General features: G+C 35.5%; 2 protein-coding genes across 2 annotated transcripts in view; one reads left to right on the top strand and one right to left on the bottom strand.

The window, feature by feature from the left end:
• Positions 1-8020, bottom strand: part of Smp_169520 (hypothetical protein) — a gene marked incomplete at its 5' end in the record, with an annotated part of 41823 nt that extends 33803 nt beyond the window's left edge. Inside the window, one exon of the mRNA XM_018797553.1 lies at positions 7907-8020. Within this exon, the coding sequence (XP_018646775.1) occupies positions 7907-8020 (114 nt within the window). The remainder of the gene's footprint in view (positions 1-7906) is intronic.
• Positions 8021-11907: 3887 nt separating this feature from the next.
• Positions 11908-24889, top strand: part of Smp_169510 (PI3kinase, putative) — a gene marked incomplete at both ends in the record, with an annotated part of 32952 nt that continues 19970 nt past the window's right edge. The window contains 8 exons of the mRNA XM_018797564.1: positions 11908-11923; positions 11965-12152; positions 12187-12291; positions 12577-12754; positions 16419-16599; positions 18198-18271; positions 21842-22269; positions 23604-23748. Coding sequence (XP_018646776.1) covers positions 11908-11923; positions 11965-12152; positions 12187-12291; positions 12577-12754; positions 16419-16599; positions 18198-18271; positions 21842-22269; positions 23604-23748 — 1315 coding nt within the window. The remainder of the gene's footprint in view (positions 11924-11964; positions 12153-12186; positions 12292-12576; positions 12755-16418; positions 16600-18197; positions 18272-21841; positions 22270-23603; positions 23749-24889) is intronic.

Genomic DNA, 24889 nt, shown 5'->3' on the forward strand with positions numbered 1-24889 from the left:
CCTCCTTTCAACCACCAATAAACAATCTTTCTACCTACAAAAGTGTGTATTCAGGTGAAAAGACTATCCTGAGGAGCATACAGTTAGCTTGTTCGATGGTTGCATATGAGGAAAAGAATCCTTATCTCAGCAACATTTTAATAGGCTACCACTAAATGTAGAGAGATGCATCCAAAAGACAGACTTAAAGAACTCGAAGAAAGTAAGTGTTATCTGTAAACACCTAACAGATTTATACATGAGCAGCAGCCTTAAAGGTACTCTTTAAATGTTCCCTAATAAATAATAGAAGCCTATGGGTAGACTGGCAAATTTAATTATATGCTTTCTTTGTCGTTCGTTCATACTTTTCTATAAAATACATTATGGAAACCTAGTTATCGAAAGACAATAGGGGCTGCTTGTTGTCGTCGAGGAACATAATCCCGACAGTCATTAGTTCTTTGCATTAGATTAAAAAAAATGGTACTCAGTTTCTTAATAATGAATGCTATCCATGAAGTCGGTACAATCAGACTGTTGTCCTGTTTTAATAAAAATAAGATCCACATGCTAGATTTTTATCACTCAGTTATGGCTGAGCAAGAGTGAATTGGATTATTGTCGGAGCGTCATGACACAGCAGTGAGGAGACTGTCCAATACTGCTGTGTGGTCATAGACTTTCGTAACAACTCACTCGTCGGTGACAGTACAATATTTGCCGTTGGACGATAATTGTCAATTATGGTAAGCAAAAATGGATAGTGGCTAGCACTGGAATCCAGGACAAAAGTCGCATCCTATTCAGGACTCGTCAGCTGGATGAACCTGCATCTCAAAGTTGATGTTCACTCTGGGACTCGAACCCAGTACCTTTCGCTTCAAACGCCATCGCGTTATCCACTCAGCCACTGAGTCTTGATAGCCACTAGCTTGTGCAATAGGGTGAAGTTTAAATTCACTTAGTATTGTTTTGTTTGAATCTTCCCATTGATGTTTGAGGACTGCAACCGGTCAGTCTCTAATTGGCATATGTGCATACTGTGCGTATTGCCTCGATATAGCCCTGATTCACAAGCATTGTAAGCAAAGATGGATATTGGCTAGCAGTGGAATCCAGGATGTGCGTTTCGTCCTATTTGGGACTCGTCAGCCGGATATACCTTCCTGTTTTTGGACTAGTCAGTTTTTCTATTTATAGAGTAAATCGAACTTGATAGAGGTGTCAAATGCACCAAAACACTAATATCGCTAATTAATTGTCTTACTCATAACAGTTGAGTTGAAAACCGGAGCCTACCCATTTCAGTTTGTACTAGTGTCTTCAAATACAGTTCACAGTAATAAAATGTAACAAAAATATTTTAGTTGTTACCAAGCTAGACGATCCTTGGGTTGCAACAGGCGCCCCCTAATTAAAACATTTTATGAACCTTATAACACTATTTGAATGTTTGGCCTATCGGACAGTAATGACTGACCCAAATATGTAGGAGTTGAGAGCGGGATTTTGTCAAGCTCCTTAACCTTTCAGTTTCAAGTGTGGTCATCCCCTTGACCCATACAAACAGTCAGTCACTCAATGGATTTTTATCCTGATGTATATTGGTAAGAAATTTAAACAGCAGTGTAAGCGATTGTGACATCGATCCACGAGTTAAACCAAAAGGTTGAAAACCATCAGTCAACAATTATACCTCCTATTAAGTTGATGAATCCTTGGAAAATCATCACGTATGGTTCGAAATAAGATACGGAGTAGAAGCATCCCCGTAAACTAGCAAAAATACAATTCGATAACTATGAACAAGGGTGAGGAGAGTAAGGGAATTGAATGAAGAAGGTAGCAATGGAGGGCAAGGACAGACATCCTTTTAGTCCCATTTAAAAAACATTATTCGAGGATCTTAGAGCTAGTGAGACTAGTTCAGGAGAAGATGAAATGATTATTCAGCCTCAATCGAGGTGACTGGTAAGACAGAAAAATCCCTGGCTAATCTGACGTGTGTGGGATCAACAGGCCCTAATATATACTCCATAGAAGTCTTTTGAAATGCCGGTCTAGTTTTAACTGTTTAATTGATTTTCATTTTAGTCAGGGTCTCAAAGTTGGGCGTAATCCCATCTGGAAGGTACCGATCACCGATTGCCGTACACCATAGAAAATGATTAGAACCTTCTTGTAATGATCACTGAGGAGTCCGTTTAGCTGACAAAGCGTCCAATATACTAACTTCTAAATACTCGAGGCCTACATATTTCACTGAGTTACTAAAACTAACATAATATTGTTGACTAGGCACAGTATGACTCCCTATCCAATATTATCACACGTTGAAGTTACACCATTTTTCATCCTGACTCAGTCGTTTGCGGAACTCACGGGCACTGTCCTCAAAAAACAAATCTTATCAACACAGTGGTACACTTAAAGACGGAAACAGTAAACAAAGCTGTCACGGATGAATGGCCAAGCCAAAGAGCCTCGATAATGTTCCCACCTTGCCCTTTGTTGACTCTCGTCATTTTTCGTCCGCTACTCGACGCCCAAAGATAAATCTCCTGTGATGGGGTATACTCGTCTTGAAGAGTAGTGGAATTAAGATTCCCTCTCAAGAGAAAGTTACTCGACCCAAAATAAGAACTCGAACGAGAGCAACTGGAAATGAAACGTCTATATAGACTGGTAAACCCTAATACAAGCGAATGATGTTCTACAACATTACGATACAATCACAGGTAAACTGAGAATCTCTAATATTACGTAATATATGTACATAATATATAATCTTGTGCTAACTTTGGATGTTATACAAACACAGATAACAGGCCTTATGACAATGTCTGGTGTTGAGAAACAGGTCAGAAAAATATGTCAACCCTGTACATAATCTCCACTAGAGAACCCCTGATCGGGTCAGGGCTTATGACCAGCCGTTACCAGAGTTTCCAACGTTCCGCACTGTCCTTCCTCTTACTCAATTTCATCTTAAATGTAGTACCGGTAGTAACACCTCACTTAACTCCTCAGAGGTTGGTCTCTGACCAGGAGGTTCTCCTCTCGGAATACTCAGATGACATTTCTATTTAGTGAAAATGCTGAAAATTCACAGTTCCCTGATGAAAATTAAAAACACGAAGTTCAGCGAAGGGATCTCTTTTCAACGAATTTATTATCAAGCTGTACAATCGTATATATATATATATATATATATGAAAATGTTTTCTTAAAGTACTAATTCCGTGAAGAAATGTGAACACTAATAATCAAGATTATAATACTAGATTACGTAATACAAATAATAACAATAGATTTAGTGAATATTATAAGATGAATAAAATGATTTGGTTACAATAATTAAAGGTCATTAAAGGCCATAGAGGTGTAAAATAAATAAGGTGATATGATGAGAATTCATGAATAAAATAATGAGAATATAAGACATAAATAAAGGGGAATAGAGTAATAATAATAATATTAAGGCCATAGTAACGATAATGATAAAACGTACTTCTTTTGTACGCATAGTTCTGGTTTGAGCTCATGGATGGTAAGAGCTTCTACTATTTTTAGGAGTTTGATACGAAGAAATCTTGGTAGATTTGAACGAATCATATAAACAACCTTAAAGACTGTGGATTCGTCGAATGATTACAGTCGATTAGGTGTTCAAGTATAGAACTTCTAACTGCTTTCTTTTCACCACTGTAGAACCAAACTGGTATATGTTCTGGTATCCGAGTTGAAAGCGAGCGCTGGCTACGGCCGATGTACCTTGCTCCACAAGAGCAGGTGAACTGGTAGATGCACATAGAGGCGACCAAACGCGGAAGCTTATCTTTTATGGGTACGGAAAATAAGTTCTTACTAGTGAAGGTTATTCGTAGTTTAGCAGCGTTAAATGTCCCTTTAATCGTTGTTGTTAAACGATTTTTAATTATGTCTGATGTTCGATCACCTTGAAATTCCAGACTTATATAAAGGCTTTTCTTTGGGACTGAATAACTAGGATTCCTATTGGCGCTACTTCTGTTCATATTCTTCTCTATGAACCGGTCTGGATAGCCATTTTACATCAAGGTTTTCTTGAGGAACGCGAGTTCTTCGTTAATGCATTCCGTACTACAGATCCGATGTATACGATAACATAAAGAATGAATCAAGTTTCTCTTTCTATTTAACGGAACCCAGCTATAGAAGTTGGTTCGTTGGCCGTTCCATGTTTGCTTTCTAAAGATAGATCTTTTCAAAGAACCATTACTTCTTCTCAATAGATGTGCATCAAGAAAAGGGATTGATTGGTCTCTCTCTCTCTAATGTAAAGTCTATGGAAGGGTGGCATGAGTTAAAGGAGTGTAAAATATCGTCCAAATCAATATTATCGTCACAAACGGCAAATGTGTTGTCCATGTATCTTACGTATAGTTGAAATCGATCTATCATTGAACTGAGTTGATCGTTTTCTAGTTTTGCCATGAAGCAGTCTGCTAGAATTGTACCTAATGAAGATCCCATTGCAATCCCATCTCTTTGTCCATATATTTCATTGTTGAAGCTAAACAGGACATTAAAGGTACAACGTAACAATAATTCTTTTAAGTGTTCAGTTGGAATACCTAGATCTATGTTGTTAGAGTCAATATACTCCGTTAACGGTACACTAGTGATAAAGAATTAAAGTCAAGCGAGAACATGTGTTTTCCGGAAGTATTAACATCCTTAATACGATCAATAAATTGAAAAGTATCATGAATAGAATATTTAGATACTTGCCTTCTAACTGGTTCCAATTTTTCAGCTAACCATTGGGCTATTCGGTGGTATGGTGAGCTTGACATATCCAAAATAGGTCGTAATGGTAAACCAGCTTTATGTATTTTAGGTAGTCCATATAAGCATGGGATGATTGAACCCATTGGGCGTATGTGATCATGTAAATCCTGGGTTATTATTCCCTTGTTTTTAAGATTTTAAACAATATCCGTTAGCTTTTTTTCAATCTGCAGTGTTTTGTCACCTTCTCCTTTAGGTTTGGAGAATTTAGTGACATCCTCTAGGATTAACCTCATTTTATACAAATATTCTTGACGGTCAAGTAATGCTACGCCAGCTCCTTTGTCGGGTTTACTTAAGATTAAATCCTTATTTCTTTTCAGGAGAATTAGCTGATCCAGGTGGTTCTTAGTTAATAAGTTATTCTTAGCACATTGTATATTAACATATTCATGACCACAGTCCAGTAGTGTAGATTTGAAATGCTGAAGATTTTGTGGGGATGTCGGCACAAAATCATGAGTTTGGTTCGATAGATTTTCGAATTGAATTTGCGTATAAAGTCTACTGCTTTTAGAGGTGCTATTACAGTTCCCTAATTACCTAGATTAAAAATACAAACTTCTTTAGGCTATACTTTTCTCCCTCCATTAGCAAAATGTTACTTTAGGACTAATCTGAACCTTTGCTCACATAGGTGTTATTTAAGTCACAAAACAATCCGACTCAGGTAGTTGATGAAAACTTGTAAATACTGGATAGTTGTCTAATTCTAGTATGGAGCTCACTAGTGACGCGCATCCATGGTCCTGCAACCAAGAATCGAACCCAGTGTAGTGTGCGCTACTGATGTCAATAGATATAAGTAGTATGTATTGTCAATAAAAAAGTGAAATGCTTGGAGGCAGAATGTTAAAAAGATTGAAGAAAGAGAACGAGAACAAAGAATGGTTGATGTGGAAACGAAAGAAGAGTGAAGTCCTAGACGATCAATTGACATTTTGCAAATGAAGTATTTAATGTATAGTTCTCAGATTTTACTAAGATGTTCTGTAATTTTGTGTCCAAATATATTCGTTTGTCCCCACTTGTGTTCTCGTTGACTACACCAAGACCACAGAGTGATAATTAGTTTGGATGTGTTGACTGCTTTGTTTATCTTGGAAGTCTAATCAACTGCGAGGGGTTTACGCCTTACAAAGCCCTGATAAGAAACCAGGAAGCTCGGTTAGCTTTTGTGGGCTTGTAGTGGTATTGGTTCTAACCACAATCCTCAAAACTGAACATGAGACAACTGGGAAAATAAACTTTCAACTTGTAACACTAAGGGAAGGCCAGTAATGGTGAGCGCGTAAACATTCCTTCGAAAGTAACTCATCGGATGATATGGCTCAGCCTTACGGGCGTGGTCATTCTTGTATAACTTAGTCCCCCTATTGATATTAAATATATTGCTCTATCTCTAGCCTGAATGTGTTCTTTATGTCCCGAAGAGAATTATGAGTGAAAACTTTTGAGATCTATTTTTGCACCAATATAATACGTATTTATCCTATTGTATGATCGTTAAGTAACGTAACTATTCGTATTCAAGTTCCTTTTATTAGGAGCTTTGTCTTGACCCATGGACTATTGTTATAGAATTTACCGTTCTTCAGTTATCCGTAGTCTATTAATTACTGTTCCCCACACTCATAGCCACATTTAACCAAATCTTGCACAAATGTTATTTTTTATTTTATGGTACGACATGGTCTGTCTGTTCGGTATATAAACCCAGTATGCTTGAAATAAATAATTCATATTGCAGAGGCTGTTATTGGTGTTGTTGACTTCACTGGTTGGGCTAGGCAGATAGCAGGTCCGACAAGTGCTTTAGACTGCTCTCATGGGTTTCGTGTGTCACTGGTCCGATGGATAATTCACTGCTCTATAATTGAAGGCATCGTCACGTCATATAATAACTGGGCACGTAGGCGAGCTACAAACTATAACAGTTAATTTTTACGATACGATTAGTCAGCATAAACAATAATGTGACTTCCATGCAAGATCATATTGATTAGGTAGTCACATCATGATAAATCTACAATTTAAGGATCACGTCTATTACTAGAGCAGCACTAATAACGAAGTAGACCATGATTGTACATACTCACTTCACACTTCCTACCAAAAAGAAGACTGAGTATCTTCTTTCCCTGAAATGATCGTCCTGAAATGACCAAAGCGGCTATGAATCATGCCCACATCATCAGAGAAAGACAAAACTTCCATTTAAACATCGCAAACACATTATACTGTTCACATAGTTACACGTCCAAGAAGCAGATCGAATCTACATCAGTACGCCTGCCTTTCGTGTTTGTATATACCCCTTGTTTTATCTGTAGAAGCAACCAGACTGGTGGTTGAACAGGTTTTTATTCAGATCATGAAATAGAAGAGTTAAATCGCGAGGTTTCGTCATTCAAACACACGGTTTAAATATTATGGAATAATAGAAAATGTAATGCCTACGTAAAATATGCCGACAAATACTTGATCTGCAATGTTTTGACATTTCTCAGTTGTTTTGGGCCTGTTCTTCATCGAACTACTCAACTTGTCACGTACCCTATCTGATAACCCATCTCATCAGTAACCCTGACATCAGTCAGGGGATCACTGATCCACACTTCCTCATTCAACTCTTGCTGATAACCATATCATGTAGTTTATTATCGACAAGGAGTACCGTACGCATCCGATGAACGAGAGCTAGTAATTTATAAACTTTTGTGTCCTACAAACGTTTTTCAACGGTGACAATCAGCACACCATTCCCCGTTGGTTTTTCACAATCGCATAATATTCTATTAGTATTCTATTGGTCCTTGATGTTTCCAAATCCCTATATTCTAGTTATTACCCGAACCCCCAGCATGTTGGTCCGACGCGGTTGGTGTCACTCGAATGACCACGGGGGAAAGCAGAAATAAATACCTAGGTTAACGCATCTTAAGTAAATAATTAGAGTACAACTGTACCTCACATACAAAAAATCTCATGCTTCCCACTTCACTGAAATAATAAGGCATCAAATAATCCTTAACATCTTGTTCTGTATCTGAGCTTACAGAGCGAGCAACTAGGCAGGTAAGCCACCTACCCACCAGTCATAACGCAGACTTAAGCTGTCTTCAGAGACGTAGTACTCGTCAGTGAATGTAATCTTCAGTGCCTGTAATAGCTCAAATTCTGTTGTTAACAATTCGCGTACCATGGCATACAACAACTATTAGTATCTGATTCACCTAGGCCGTCAAAGCAACATTGTTATCACGCCCAAACGATTTTCACAGCCCTTTTTCACCTACTTATCTACTGAAATCACTTGCTGGGGGCCATTATTTAATATTCGTTGCTGCAATATATTGAAATGAATGGTGGATCATCGTTGTTTTCAATGCTGAAGGTTTACAAGTACATTGAGCAATTTGGAGCAGTAGGGCTAATGTGTGTCAGAGAATGTAGAACCGAATTTATGGTCGATTCGATTCAAGGAGTAGCGAGGCAATGCAAAAGCTAGTATTAGGGTTTGAGCAATATATACATGGGAAAGAGAATAATTCATCGAGCAATATTTAAGTCATCAACATTTAAGCTAGAGAGCGATGTGTGCGTAGGCTGTCACATGTGATCAAGAGCACACTTTTATACAGATAAGATAGTGATCATAATGGACAAAGGAGTAGACGAATCGTTACTGTCCGAATGACATTGTATGTTAAGGAAACTAGTAAAAAACTTGACAAAAATTAACCATGATCGAGATTAATCGTAAGAGTATTGCTATACCGTCACTGTCACTTATATTACAGTTCGACCCTCCGTTTATTTTACATACTCCAAGCTGATTCATACATATATCTCCTGATACCGGGTTTTGCGTATTCATTTGATCGCTGTCCTTCTTTACCTCATGAGTACTAAGAATCTAATTAAGGGATTTCCTGACTACGTCGGCTAGAAACCAAGGGCTGTCAAAGTTGGCTCTTTTGTTGACCACCTAGCAATGGTGAAAAGTGTCACTAGATTCAATGTCTGCGTCACTACCTACCACTTCTCTCCACTTCGATCCCATAGGTAGTGGGACATTTACTTTTGTTGTAAATTCTCTATCACTCTTCCGATAATGAAGGAATGTTTTTGGACCTCTTTTAGATTCAGACTTGTGTATTGTGGAAAGAAGGCCTGTGTTAATCATTATCTTCTAAGCTTCTGTGAGGGTCTTCTCTTCTATCAAATGAATCAACTGGAAGCATGGACGTCAATGAATCAAGCAACAGGTTACAAAATTTAATAACTCCATGTGGAAACCTGTAGATCACTATTATTTTGTTCGTTCATGGGTTTTGATCTCGTCTGCTATGTCCTCTGAGTTGTCCAAATCTAATAGAAGAAAAGAGGGAACATATCATTACTAAAACCATTTTTTAATATTTTATAAATCAAAATCAGATTACCTCCCGATGTTCTATACGACGGAGTAAAGAGGTTTTGTTTCTTATGTACCTTTTTGATTGATAAACTCGGAATTCCGGATTTGCACTGATAGTTTTTCTCTGTATCTTTATTCAGATACCCGAGTCACCTTTTAAATAGGGGCTTGCAGCTCGAAAGCAGTTTTTAAGTTTGGATCTCATTAGGGTTGTGTATACTGTGGTGAACATACATGTATTGAACTTGGCAAATGACCATCTTAAGGTCCAAAAAGTTCTGAACCTCTTAGTCGCGACCTCTAAGTAAAGGGCCACGGCCTTAGGATTGTTGCTCACTGTTACCCCTCGAACTATGTAAAGCCAGACGACGGGCATAGACGCTTCCCCAATGCTGTAGCTATTTGCCTTAGTTCGATGTACTTGTAAACACAGTCACATTGATAGGCATCAACCATATTTCAGACCAGATAATCAGAACGTCTTATTCAGTCTCAAACGCCTATGCATCTGAGTTCCTCGCTAGTGTTCTTTAAATCTTGATGTCATCAGAGTAAAGAGGCATCAAGGGCTCAATAATATCTGGGAGGTCATTTACATATATTTTAAAAATTTATGACTCAGAACATGGCCTCGTTGCACTCTACTACGTGCTGGTTCCCATGAGGAGCACTTAGAATTTGCTTTTACTTCCTTTATACGACACACTAAGAAGTCTTTGATCCACTTTAGGAGAGGTCTGGCTATCCCTGAATTGTTCTATTATATGGAACTTTAACAAATGGTTTTCTGTAATCGATGTAGACAACATTCACTGATTTTCTATCATCTAGTGACTCTGTCCATCTCTCTCAAAAAGTTTGTTCTTTCTGCCACTCGATGTACAAGGTTTTGATTTTGATTTTTAGCCCATTTTAAAGTTGGCGGTACTTCGTCTGCAGTCATCGTGGTCGTTGAATCGTCTCGTCTCTTAGTTGGACTGTTATGATCTTTACCTACTTTCGTTTCTCATGACTATAACTCCAAACTACTTGAAGTTTTTATATATAATTAAGAAGTTTTCGGGGTTCATTCCCAATCCAGGTTTTTCGAAAAAGCTCTACAGAGATCTCGAGACCCGTGTTTAGATCTATATTCAGTCTGTGCAAAACTGATTACAATAGTACACAAACTTTTCTTTGTGTCATAGCGTTGTGATCCACATTTACTTAGCTATACATTTATGTCAGCACTCCGTGCGACTTATGTCATGACTCTGAAAACCCTTCAGTGATTAGTAGGCAATGACTATAGCAACCAGTTATATAGTAGTTTAACACTGTGTATAAATTTTCCGCATACCCCATATTTATTTGAAATTATATCGGGTAAAGGGTAAACCTGAATCAATTTAGTCATGACGGTAGAACTAGTAGAATTCACTTTAATGCAGTTATAAGTGGTTCAAGTATTCGGGCTTTTTCTACAAAAGTAGATAACAAAAGCACATCTGTAAAGGTGAACTTTTTATATGAAATTCCAGGTTATATACTGCAAGTAATTGCGAAAACAACCCAGAAAACAGTTTAGTTATTGCTAGTAACCCAGACCAAAATGTCAATTTGAAAAAAGTCTCCTAATTGGAATATTGTCTCTTGTTGGAATTCGATCTTATTAAATACTTAACCTTGGCATCCCAACCTCCATGTTTTGGGGAAATTCTGGGGAAGCCGCTATAGAAAGTTTTGGGGTAATGGCACAGAAACCCCAAAATAGGGAGATCGGGATCTGCTTTTGCTGTGGTTACGTTCAATGAGGATGGTTACTGCAACAGTTTTATAGAAAAATACAATTAGCCTACACTTTTGATAAATTCAATAAAGCATCTAAATTATGTATGTCATAGCTTGTAATGCATTCACCTAGACCCAAAATCCTCAATCTATAATGCCATTATCTATCTTATCAATGTTTTATGCCTGAAAGTCTGATCCCACGAATTAGCGTAGTTTTTATATGTGCCTATAAAGAATCTAGCGTAAACAAACTATAATGTATCACCCATTTCCTGTTTCTGTGATGCCTTTATTTCATATCCATCCACCTTTACTGAAACTTGAAAGTTGATGATCTTGCCTACTTCTCCTTTATTTATCCATTCACACTACTACATGTCGAGATAAGGTGTTAACTAAACCAATTATTTTGATATCTATTTGGTTATATAGCCGCTAAATATCTTGTGTAATCTGACGTAAAGTGACTTCGCTCACGAATTCTCTACCAAGTTTTTATTTCTAAGATGGTTATCTTGTTTAAATGCTTTGAAATTTTCTTTGCCAAAAACTTATTTCTGCTTGTAAAAGTAGTTATTAGACATTTTCAACTCCTCACCTTTTTCTGTTCACAAGCCACTTAGTGGATCTAAGTAACTCGTCAGTTATAAAAATGTTTCGCGAAGTAACTAAATGTTATTCCGTTTTGTACATTGGAACGCGAAACTTAGCCATGTTGATTCAACTTGTACAGTATAAAACTTTCAAATAGCTGTTCTCTAAGTTTTATTGACAACTTTTACTCAGTCTCAACATAAATTTTCTGACCTTATTTTGTTTATCGTTGAAGCCAAACTAGTTTACTAACTGACAAGGATCACAATATTTCGTCAAATTACTGTAAATTCATATGGAGAATGTTTGGCAAGCGAAGTACGTAAGTCTTACTCAACATAATGTTTGTTGTCCTTTAGATTTTGTATATACTCCTTGGGCAAAGTCTGAAGAATTTTCGAAATGTTCTCATTGCTTAAACACTTATTTCACAATGTCTTCTTCTCGACATATTTACTACGTCGCTCGTGAAATGTTTCCCGCCTGTCTTTTAGCAGGTGTTGGGATGGTAGTAGCGGGATGTTATGTTGATATGCTCAAGTCTTCCGTATGGTCATGATTAATAATTTACATTTCTGTAGGGCAGTTTAACTTCGAAAGATGAAAGTATTTTTGAAATCATCCCACCAATTCTTGGACTGAAAGGAAATTTAGAAGTTGCTCTTTCCTCTCGATTAGCTACTATGGTTTGTTTGACAATATGTTTTCCTAAAACTCTTAGGTTCATTTTCGAAGAAAGTTTAACGAACTGTCTTTCTGGTTGTTCGCAACCACTCTGGCTTTTATACTTGTTAAGTATTTAAATTTCTTATCTATATCTTAATAGGTTCTTGCTGTGTTCGCAAGCACAATTATACCTTTAGTGGTAATAACTTTACATAAATCATCGAGCACATCTCATTTCCCTGTCGATCTTGTCCATCTTATCTGCATTTCATCAATGACTTGCATCTGCGCCACGTGTTTTATAGGCAAGTGTTCAATTTTTATTGCTCAACATTTTTGAAGGTACTGTTGTTTACGCAATAGTATGTTCTTGCGTTTTTTGCGGAGCAAATCCTGATAATATTGCTCCACCTGCAGCCGCTGCTTTGGGTGATCTTGTGACTGTTTTGATTATTTCACATGTGAATTATTACTTTAAAATGAGTGAGTTTTTTTATTTGTATTTGTTTCATACAAACAATCTACTCTTATTTCTCAGTGCAATAGTTTGCGCAAGACACCTAAATATTTTATAACTTGTACTCAGTCACTAATAGGTTTCTCGAAGTGTGGATTTTCCAGTTTTTGCTGAGAAACCCAAAGTGTTGCTTAATATATAGCAATAGCTTCCCGTAAAATTTACCATATCAAAATGTTGGAAGTTCTGTATAGCCAAAGGGTTTCACGAGTTCGATTGTCACGTCCATTTTAATATGGATACCTCAATTTTCGTAAATATTTGACTCGAGTAAATATTTTCGATAAATGTAAGTCGTCACGCTTTTGGTTTTAATTGTCAAGTAAAATTTGAGCCACCTTGACAATTTATATAAAACTCTGAATTGCAGTGCACTTATTCACAAACCTTAGTGACTTATTTTAAAATTACTGTTAGTATACGCTTGGGGTTATCTCGATATATATTTGTTCTATCACTGTGTTCATCAGCACAGTTTTTTCCAGTGTCCTTCGTTTTAAATATTTCAATTTGGTTTCACATATCTTGGGAAGTCATATCTAACATGATAATTGTTCCACTAAGTACTGTCGGACAAAAAAATATTTTTCGATTCGTTCCTTATCAAAGGCATACACTGATATATAGGTTTTTAAATTAGATATTAATCAATACCAAATAAATGGTCGTAGGTCATAATTAATCCGATTATACAATCGCCTGATTTCATTCCCAATATAACTGGCTCCATAAGATCAGTTGAAACAGTAAGTACACATAGAGACAGTAAAACCGGCCACATTTTTTTTACCTCTTGATCTCAATTTTGGCTGGCTGACAAAGGAAGAATATAATCTTGCAACATTAAATATTCGAATTTTTGAGCATCACCCTGCGTGGTTGGTCAAATAACAAAATAAAACAATAAGAAATTTATTCTGGGACATTTGGACAATACTGATCACCCCTTCGGCAAACATTTTGGTATATATATATATATAAACTTACAGGTAAATTCAAAAAACTAAGTCATTACCTTGGGAACTAAATAATCTATGGTTGAATTTCTAAGAATACAAAGTGATGTTATGCCAGATTAATCCACAACTTATCTTAGAAGCGCATTTACTAATATTATGAAAGCAGAAGATTCACAGTCATCAAGAACAATAGTTGCTTTACTGAATCACACTCAGTATCATTTTAGAAGTTATTCACACTTCGGGACGGCTGATTGAAATATCTTGTGGAACTGGTTTGCAGCAGCGGTTTAGATCCCAGCGATTCGACTTTCGCTAAGGTTGAAAAAGCTGCAATGAATATAAAACAAGATGTAGAAACAAAACCTAACTGTCGGCCTACATAGTTTATCGAAGATGACGTTCTGGTGTCATTTCATCTAAGGTACTAGATAATGTATGGGAATCAGTAATAAATCCTCCAGACTAATCTCAATCTTCGATCATTTAGTTTCATAACAAAATGCAAAACACTTTAAGAGAACCACAAGGAAATCATTTTGGTTAAATTGTCCTCTAAGAGTATATAGGTCATAACCTTACTCTGTTGAGCAGAAAATGGCAAACCCAAGTAGGTCAGACTGATTTCCGTTCTCGAGACGAATTTATTAACACATCTTTCATCTTATGTTAGTTCTTGGTATACAGGCAACTTACCAGCACTCCACTCGTTATTTTTTTGGTGTAAAACCTGGATGTTACTTTGTCAGTAGAGATATCTTATGGTTGTGCCTAATTTGGAACGAAGCATAAAACGCGTATGTTGTCATTAATGACTTTTCGTTGAGACATAACTACTAGTCACATTTAAGAGTCTATAAAAGGATGCCATCCGACGTGACAACACAGACTTCTTTCTATCAAAAACGTCAATTGTTTCCGTCAAAATTTGTTATAAACACACTGATCAGTGTAAAGTTGTTTGCCTTTGACTTTTAAGATGACTAGTCTGTTAATCAAAGATTTCCTTGATCGATGTAGAGTAACTTACTTACGCCTGTTACCCCTCGTCGAGGAGCATAGGCCGCTCACCAGCATTCTCCATCCAACTCTGTCCTGAGCCTTCCTTTCCAGTTCTTTCCAATTATTATTCATCCTTTTCATATCTGGTTCTATTTCCCGGCGTAATGTGTTCTTTGGCCTTCCTCTTTTCCGCTTCCCTTCCGGATTCCAAGTTAGGGATTGCCTTGTAATGCACATTGGTGATTTCCTTAATGTATGTCCTATCCACTTCCAACGTCTTTTCCTAATTTCCTCTTTAGCTGTAAGCTGGTTTTTCCTCTCCCATAAAACTCTGTTGCTGATAGTATCCGGTCAATGGATGTTGAGTATTTTGCGTAGACAACTATTTATAAATACTTGTACCTTCCTGATGATGGTCTTAGTAGTTCTCCACTATGTAGAGTAAAGAGGTAGCATAACTATGTCAGACAAACACTTTAGAAAGTTCCAGGATCTCCTGAATGCCTTGAGCGAATACCAAGGAATACCTAACATGGGGTCATTAATTGTCAAATAATACTGAAGAACTGACCTGGACCGAGATCTAACTGAGACGGTGTAGCTTAATGTAGGATCACTTTAAATACTTATGGGCTTGTGGCAGCGTTGATGCACTAGTCGTCGAAATTTCGATCAGATTGCATAGCCTTCGTTTATTTCGCTAACCTGCATCATCGGTGGCTCCAGTTGTTGAATCACCTATTAAAGAGTATTTCGTGAGGAGCTTCCCTCAGTTTACTGCCGTCTGACAATTTTATAAGTCAAGTTTACAAGTAGATTTTAGTTTTTAACTCATTCAGAATCTTCCTTCAAAATTTATTTTCTGTCTCAAGTAGTTTTAGTTTGCTAAATGGTTTTTTCTGTAAGGTATAGTTAAAAGTAACCTCGGATCCATCCATTTTGAAACTAACATCATCGTTTAAACCTGTCTCCTAAACATTCTCATCTTGTTACAAATATTACAACCAGCATATTCGGATAAGTCCTCGAGAAATTTCACTATTTTCTTTTTATCTCAGTGGTTGTTCAAAATTGTAGTAAGGTATTACCAACTCACTGGATATTTGTCTATTCAAATAGTACATTCTGTGTGTTCTTATTTGAAGAATCTTTGGCATCATCTTATAGACTTGTAGTGATCAGTTTTCCACTAAGCATCAGAGATGACTCATCTGTCATTAACTGCGTCCCCGTTTATAGTAATTGACGTCTCACTAAGTCAATAAGCAAATGTGTTCCCCAACGTTTTGCTAAATATGTTGATATAAATATCCTAACTGGTCGGATTAATGAATGAATGAAATAGCAACTTCCTGGTTCCGCTTCAGAGTCAGATTTTGCGCCTCGTGTTTCGATTCAGTGTAATTTTATCACAAAAGATGTATGGATAGTAGCCTATTACACGGTCTAATACTTAGTTAGTGAGTAGCATTGATTCACTAATTACACTTCAATCTTCTAAACTAATAGATTTTATGATCAATCGATCATGTATATAAGGGTAATTTTACAATGTCTAACTAGGTTTCAATCATATATGATGCCAAGTATATCACGTATATCATTGGATAAGGGAATCTGTCAAAATATTTTTCACCTTTTATTTTTATTTTTGGTAATGTTCGTGTAGATCCAACTTTAACTGTCGCTGTTGCTGTGTGCATGATTTCTGTCGTTCTTATTTTGAGTATATCTTATTTATTATGCCATTCAAATGTCAACGTATCTGGTGATCTACGCAGTCTTATTATTACACCTAATACTTTTAAAGAAACCATCGTTCCTTTAACTCTTGCAATTATCATGAGTAGGTAAGTTGAAAGTAAAAATTTGCATGAGAAGTCATAAACCATATGGTTTTTTAGGTTGTAGAATATTTGTTAGTTGTTCTACTTACCTAGTCCTTATAGCTTCTCTTCGATGTAAATGTTATTTGCCTACTGACTACGTACGTAATTGTTATGGCTAGTCATTAACTGTTATGTCAGAAACGCTTATTACTTATACTTGAAAAAGGAGGAACGACTGCAATTCCCACGACGCGAAGTAAGAACACCAAGACTGGTACAAATAAAGGTTTACTAACCCCAGCACACGACGACCCCAGTCAAAATTACGTTCATATATTGATTGTACATCCATTTTGATGATTAATTAGGATCAAATCACATATATGAAAAGTACCCAGAGTTATAAAAACAGTACATGTCGCATGTCATGCTGAACATAGTTTACTTTGATTTAATACAAGAATATCATATCTTCAAGAAACATCACACTCAAATAAATTAATGTTATAACGAATAAATTATCATGCTGGAAAAACAAAACAAATACCACATTGAGTTAAACATACGGAAGTAAAGTTGAACAAAAATCACAATGAGTAAAAGAATCTAATTTTGCTTTTTGACCCCATCATATCAGTAATTTCCTTTCATTCGTGATAGTTTACTAGGTGTATGTAGGTGTCATAGTATGTTTCCTGAAATAAACACATTTCTTAGTAACAAAATAAATTTTGGATTAATAAAAGTCTGTCATAAATAGAACTAAAGTTATCAAATTCAGACTTCGTCATAAACACCGTAGGATTTGATCCAATCATAATTCAGTCTAAGTTACAGCACTACATTTCTACAGTAAGATGAAACTAAAAGGATACACATCAAAGGAGTCGAAGTGATAGTGATGTGTATGTGAGTGAATAATACTAAATATCTAGAATATAGTTAGTAAAAGAAAATGACTTTACGGAACAGATAATATTTAAATTCAAGATCTGTGAATAGATGAGGAATGAATCCATTTTCTCCAGTGTGGAACTGTTACCTAAAGTTAAACTTCTTAAGGTGCTCGTTTCACCTTACTATTCACAGCCGTAGATTCTCTCCTAAGTCCATATATTTTTGACCGGGTTTTCACGCGTAGTTTATTCCATCATTCAGATGTAATCTATATTATACTCATAAAGTGATATCAAATTATGTTGTAGAAAAACTTTTTTTTAATAAAGCCGAAAATGTCCTCACTTCATCATTAGAATTTTTCTGTAAGTTACACAGTGATGTATTTGTTTCCAAACATTGACTCTTCATGGTCTATACTAGTTGATGAAGTAAGAAACATCTATATTTTATTTGGAAAGAACTGCTTCTAGACACATTTGGGTGTAGTGAAATTTAGAACTATTGTATATTTTTCCTCTGTATTCGTATAAAAGTGTGATAAGCTTCTTGTAGTTCAAACGCTTCTGTTCATGTTTCCTATTGTTTAAGAAATCTTGTCAATCTTTAACTGTCTTCATCTTATTTTCATTCTTTTCGTGCATAATATTTTTAAAAATTATTGTATTAGGTAATATTGAACAATTTATTTCTTTTGTAAATGGAACTTTTGAATTGACTAGCATTTGTGGGAATATATCTGCCCGATTTCTGATAGATTGGCCCATTATTGCGCGCCTTCAAGTCCCAATAAATGGTAATTCATCGTGTATATACTTTTGTGAACTTGTTTTAACCAAATTGTGTGCGAAAGCGAGAATAATACCATTTTTATATACGTATGCGTACTCCTTACAATGTAGTTAAGTATTTGAACCTCCTACTGACTGCTTACAGTCAGACCTAAAACTAAACATATTTTGTTTCTAGTCTTGTAAAAAGATTTTATACTTAAAATAACCCTTGACTTAACCATATTAATAAATACCTAGTTTGGAAAACAATAAGGTTTTTCCTCCATTGTTTGAGATTTGTTTTGTATTGAAATTATAATGCCCTTATTTTCAGAACCTTGATCCTTTTCTAGATCAGTAGTAGTTCCACATATTATGAAACTCATCTTAATAGTTTACATGAGTTAGTCATTATGCGACTTTTCTCGTAAATGTTACTAATCTATTAATGTACTTCGTAAATATTGTGCCACGTGGCGATATGTTGAACTGTGAAAAGAAAAAACCTACTGTGGTGAGTGAGGACAACCGATTATGTATTTAGTAAAAATTACAAAGTTGCTCGATAAAATAGAAAAACCATACTCTGATACTTCATTTACAAAATGTTTGTTAATTGTCTCAGGCTTCATTGTTCCTGGATTTGCACACCAATTACTTTCTGTTTCTGTTCTTCCCTTCTCGATCTCAATTTTCTGCCGCCAGATATTCTATTCCTGACTCACGATACATACTACTTATGTGGATATAAGTAGTCCACACCACACTCCAATAATTGTCTTGTATAAGTTGAACTTTCTTCGTAGTTATAAGTTTTAAGATTGATTTGTGACAAGTACAGCAGTTCTGTGGGATACATTTGTAGTGTAACTTACCAGTTCGGTTATTTTATGTTGAAATGTATCGGATACTGATTGATTTCACTGTTTAGTTTAGAGGTATGAGAAACTAAATATCGGAAAAAGGATCAGTCGACAATTTAAACTAATCGGAATGTTTTAAATTCTCTTAAAAGTTGTAAAGATTCTTTACTAAGTGCTAAAATCTTTCGGCTGTATTTCTAGGTAGATTCCGCAGGGATCGTCTCTGTAAATTTGATCAATGAACGTGATTAAACTCATCGGATTTCTGAAACAGCAGATCGAGATGAATTTTAAAAGCTGTTTCCTAATATTTCGACATAAAATGCTATGTTTCTTCAGGATAATTCCAAGTGTCTGAGTTTTGGCCTCCTGCGCATATTCATAAATGATATCACGAACCACCTGGAATCGGGGAGCGAGAAAAGCATCGTGAGCAGAAAACGTTATTTCATGTGTTTGCACGAGGTCTGTGATACTGCCCGGGTGCTCAAACCGAAGCAGGTGGTTTTCTTAGGGGGCCATACCCCGAGCCTTTGACCTAAAGGTTTAACCCACAAGACAGTGGAGCATCGTGAGGAGATGCAGTCCCATGGTAGCCGGTGACCAACGATTAATACATACGCCATTTGTTCCCTTAGGATACTGGAGCCCATGTGCACCATTGGTTTGGAATCAGGGTTTTCCAACTCCTCTAGGTGGACTTTCCGTGTCCACCAACCCGGTTAAAGCGCCGGACATTCGCTTTTTGTCCTCTCACTTTTGTAAACAACACCCTCGCCACGAGAAGGCAGTGAGTAGGACTTCCCTGGCAAAGGCTATATACGCGTGGCCATGTGAGAGCATTTCGAGAGAGAGGGTGGCGCCTCCCCACTCTCGGCCGTACCAGGGCATTTGGGGGTGGTGAGTATCTCCGCCTGTCACATGGAATCGATTGTAAATCCATATTTGACTTGTGGGTCATAGTTTGCCTACATCCAGTATAGTTAATTATCAGAGAAACTTCTTGCGCATAGCAACAAATCTATACTTAAAACATTCGTAATACTGATTGTTGTGTTTAATATATTCAATTTTGCATTGTAAATAATTGTTTACGAGGACAGTAATATCGAGTCATTTGTTAAGTGCTACAAATCAATCATACGTACACCAACGATGATTTTTTCATGGGATTTTATGATCTAAGAATATAATATTTCTTGATATATATCGACTATATAACGTTGTTAGTAAACATTTGTTATTTTTATGCACATAATGCTATGTAATCTCAAGTACGATAACCATAAGTAACGACAATAATAATTCTCTTTTATTTGACTTTAAAGTCTTAAGTTTCATTTCAATGTTGGTATAGTTTCAAATTATTCCAACTTCTCATACCCACTGGTAAGCGTATTAATGTTCAAAATAGCAACCATTGTAATTAGTATTTCAAAAGTTAAGAAACTGATTACGGAGCCAAAAAGCGGTACGTTAATGTCTAAACGAAAATCAAAGAGGTTGAGATTGCATAACATTGATTTAAGTTTTTAAATAATTCTGTCTAGTGGCACATTTGCATTTGCACCACTTGTGAATTGTATTTTAGTTTTATAGTATTGTGGTGTGTGTTACTGATGTCGATAGATATAAGTAGTATGTATTGTCAATAGAAAGTGAAATGCCTGAAGGCAGAAGGTTAAGAAGATTGAAGAAAGAGAACGAGAACAAAAAATGATTGGTGTGGAAACGAAAGACGAATGAAGTCTGGGACGATTGACTGGTGTTTGCAAAAGGAACAGTCAAGTTTGAGACAATTGATCGACATTTTGCAAATGAAGTATTTACTGTACGGTTCTCAGATTTTACTAAGATGTTCTGTAATTTTGTGTTCAAATACATTTGATTATCCCCACTTGTGTTCTCGTTCACTACAGTATTACCAAATTTGTGTGATTAAACGGTAAGGTTAATAATGATCTAGTTATTGTTATGAAAATGCAATATTTGGAGGAAGATTATACCTAATAATACTTTCACTTTTCCATAGACAATAAACTATCCATTTATGCTTTCTCAGGGGACCCGAATTCAATGTATCTAAACTGCATCATATGACTTGTGACAGTTGACTACTAGTTCCGTATTTTATTTTGAACTATCTGAGAAGTTTCGATTCTCGCTTTTACTGTATTCCAGATGGTCCATTAACTGTTGACTAATGATATTATATAGTTACAAGCTCATATTTTTGTGCTGTCACCGTTAGGATGTTTTGACTGTAACACCAAATTGTTGTGATCCTTCCATGTTAAAACTGAATATTGAGGTAGTAAAAGTAATCGCATTTGTTACTCTATTATGAGGCTTTGAACTGTTCTGATACTTATGCAAGAAAATATTTAATTCAGCTTCCCTCTCAAGAAATTATCTTTACCTGTTCACCTAATTAACCCTAATTATAAATCACAAAAGCTCTAATCTTACATCATCTACAGTTGTTACTTTCTATAGTTTAGTGCAATATTGAGGATAATACGAATGTTATTATGTCCAAAACAATCTGTTGCTAAATATTACAAATATTTACGTACCGCACATATTTATCAACTGTAAGCTTTATCAGTTAAAGTGATCGTTCGATCATCAATTATGCTTTGTACAGCCTGTGATGGTGTTAAATAAATTATTAACTTGTGTCGATTTTATATTCTCACATATTTATTGATGCTTTTTTGTTTGCGTGTAGGTGTGGGGGGATTTTCGCTTCAATGTTAATTAGCAGAATGACAACACGCCTGCATTCAATAACGTGTTCAAAAAAACCTCCTCTGAAGGAGTCGTTCCTTGTTTCTCCAACATCTGGTCTAGTCACAGTTGAAGAAGTCAACCGCGAGAACTCTGATAGAAAATCTACATCAACTAATAATTCACATTTCTACACATCATCTCAGTCATTCGAAACATTGGGATCCTGTAGAAAAATACATGAAATTCATATCGATGTTTCACAGGTATCTAAACTTATCAGATTCCTGTGTGTCCCGTTACATTTTATTTTAACTATAGTCAGTGTAACTGTCAATTATTATTTAAAACAGGATAATTCTCCAAAAACTATATCACCTCTACATTTAGACATTTTAATTCCTTACGTCATCGCTGGATTCATACAGGTAAATTACTTACTTATGTACTTACTGATTATCCGCTATATATATATATATATATATATATTTGCAAGCCTTTTTCAGCCAACTTGCCTCTTTTTATTTTTGGTTCTCTTAGATAGAAAAAAAACCCGGAGATTAGTCTATTTTTTATTAAATCAAGTTCTCTAGACATGTTTTTGCTAGAACTTAACCAGAATCAAATAAATACCCGATTATGAAAATGACATATGTACTCTCAATATGCTGAATCTTAAGTATTTTTATCTACCATTTTCATATTTTCTCCGGATTCGTCACTGTAAATGGGTTAGTAAACCCTGCGAAATTGCTAAAATGAGCGTGAGAATGAACAAACTGGGATACTCAGGGATACAAAAGGGTGTCAATGATAATAATGATAATCCATTATATATGAATCTATTGAAAAAGGAACATGAAGATTATTATCAAACAACTTGAATTGGTCAACAGCACGCTAAATGTGTTTTTTTCTTTTGCTTTCTGATCAGTTGATTTCTTTGGATAACTAGTTGACCAGTTTATCAGTTTACATAGCTGAAACTCTGTAAATAACTTTTAATGACACTCTTATAAGACTAGCTAATTATTGATTAAGTTTACAATCATTTTTGGTGTAATTTAAAAACATCTAGCGTCGATCGTTTTGTGTATACTTTCAAAGGACATTTTTAGGATACATTTGGATAGAGCGAAACAAACTGTTCAAAATCTTGAAAAACAAAGTTATGACATTTAGACTATTGGGTTTAGTGCACAACTATGTTACCTAGGATCCCTAGTCACTAGTTTGTTTTGTCTCTAGAACTACATTAAGGAAGTCTACACTCATCTACACAAATCAGACTAATAATCAATGCTTTCTTGATAGACTGGTGCTATGTTCACAACCGAACTATCCGATCCAAAGGGCATACAACAGCTCCAACGTCCTCAAAATAAGCTACAATTATTTTCCATAATCTTAAGATTTTCATCCTTAATTGTTTTCCAAACCAATCTTAATTAGGCTAGCATTTGGCATCAGGTTACACAGTAACTTGGTTTGTGTAACATATAATTCAGTTGTTTCAATTAATCCAGATACATCGCTAAATTAGACCCGATTCATACAGTTTATAAGCTTTAGCTTAATCATATGCTTCCAATTAGTGAATGTCTTGATTTTGTCATGCAAGATCGATTTTGGTAAATGCTTTTTTCCTTTTGAGGTCATTGTAAGTGCACTAACAAGCTTGCATACAATCAGGTGATTCATATATAATACACAGGAAATTATCATTGTATTTTTTTTGTTTCTCTCATACTATTACTTTTAGATATGCATACTTCTTAAATTTGCAAAATGGATTGTTTTAAAACTTTGGAAATATTTACATTTTACAAAACAATTAAACTCTCATGATAATGTTATATCCTTAGCATCAATTGATTTTTCCGCTATAGCTGTCACTACTGGTGCAGGTGATCTGATTGGAACAAGTTTATTCATTCTATTTCTATCTATTAGTAAATGGATTATGAGTAGTTAATTTTCGTTGTTGTTTTTTTTCGGTAGTCATTCTGTACAATCAGTTCTTTGATGTGTATATTTTGTTCTGTTTTTGTTGTATATATGGAAATATTGTTCTCTTTCTTTCATATTAACGTGATTGATATAATAGTTGTTTGGACGAATTAACTTTTCTATATTTATGTAATATCTTACATCATGTCAGTATAATTTTCAGTAATTCTTTCTACTTGTTTATCAACATTCTTAACGTAGAGAAAGGTTTAGAAAGAATATTGTCACTAAATAGTTATAATACCTTTTCTGTGTATTTTGCTAATATTATCAGGTTTAGAATTGTATATTTTCAACTAGATCTTGAAGAGGTTTTATGATGGTAATGGTTCTTTCCTTTAATTATTATAATTTGTTACTATTCAATTATATTGTTTCTGTTGAAATTATAATAATTGATTGATTTATATTCTCTTTATTTTCCTCTCCGTTTACAAATGTTCCATTGTGTTTATTTATACCTGTTGATCCGATTACATCTAAATATAATTGAAATTTAATATTTTGGATTACGTTTATAAACTAATTTTTTCTCCGTTTAACATTGAACAAGAACTTAACCGATTGTGAAAACTCATTCAATGATACTGCTATTAGTCAATATGTAAAATAAGTAATAGTATATGTACAGTATTTCATATTGGTAATTCGTAAATTTTTATAGTTGAAATCATGAGTCAATTGAAGCTAGACCACCATGGAAAACCTGGAACCACTGGACAGCCGTTTCGTCCTATTATGCGCTGCCACAATCCCTTACTCGCGAGATTCGAACCCAGGACCTACCAGTCTCGCGCCAGAGCACTTGACCGATAGACCACTGAGCCGGCATCCGACGGTGTTAATGTCTAACTTCAACCAATCCACGATTTCGTAAATTGTAGTTATTTTATTTGTGAGAACTTGTTTTAATCTTACGAAACTCTATGTTTCATCTATTTAATTTATTTATATGCTTTTCAAGTGTAGACATGTTGATGTATATTCGATTAACTATCTACTACGATTAAACAACTAAGAGAGTATGAGAGAAAAAAA

Source organism: Schistosoma mansoni, assembly GCF_000237925.1.
Source record: "Schistosoma mansoni, WGS project CABG00000000 data, supercontig 0164, strain Puerto Rico, whole genome shotgun sequence".
Taxonomy (NCBI): domain Eukaryota; kingdom Metazoa; phylum Platyhelminthes; class Trematoda; order Strigeidida; family Schistosomatidae; genus Schistosoma; species Schistosoma mansoni.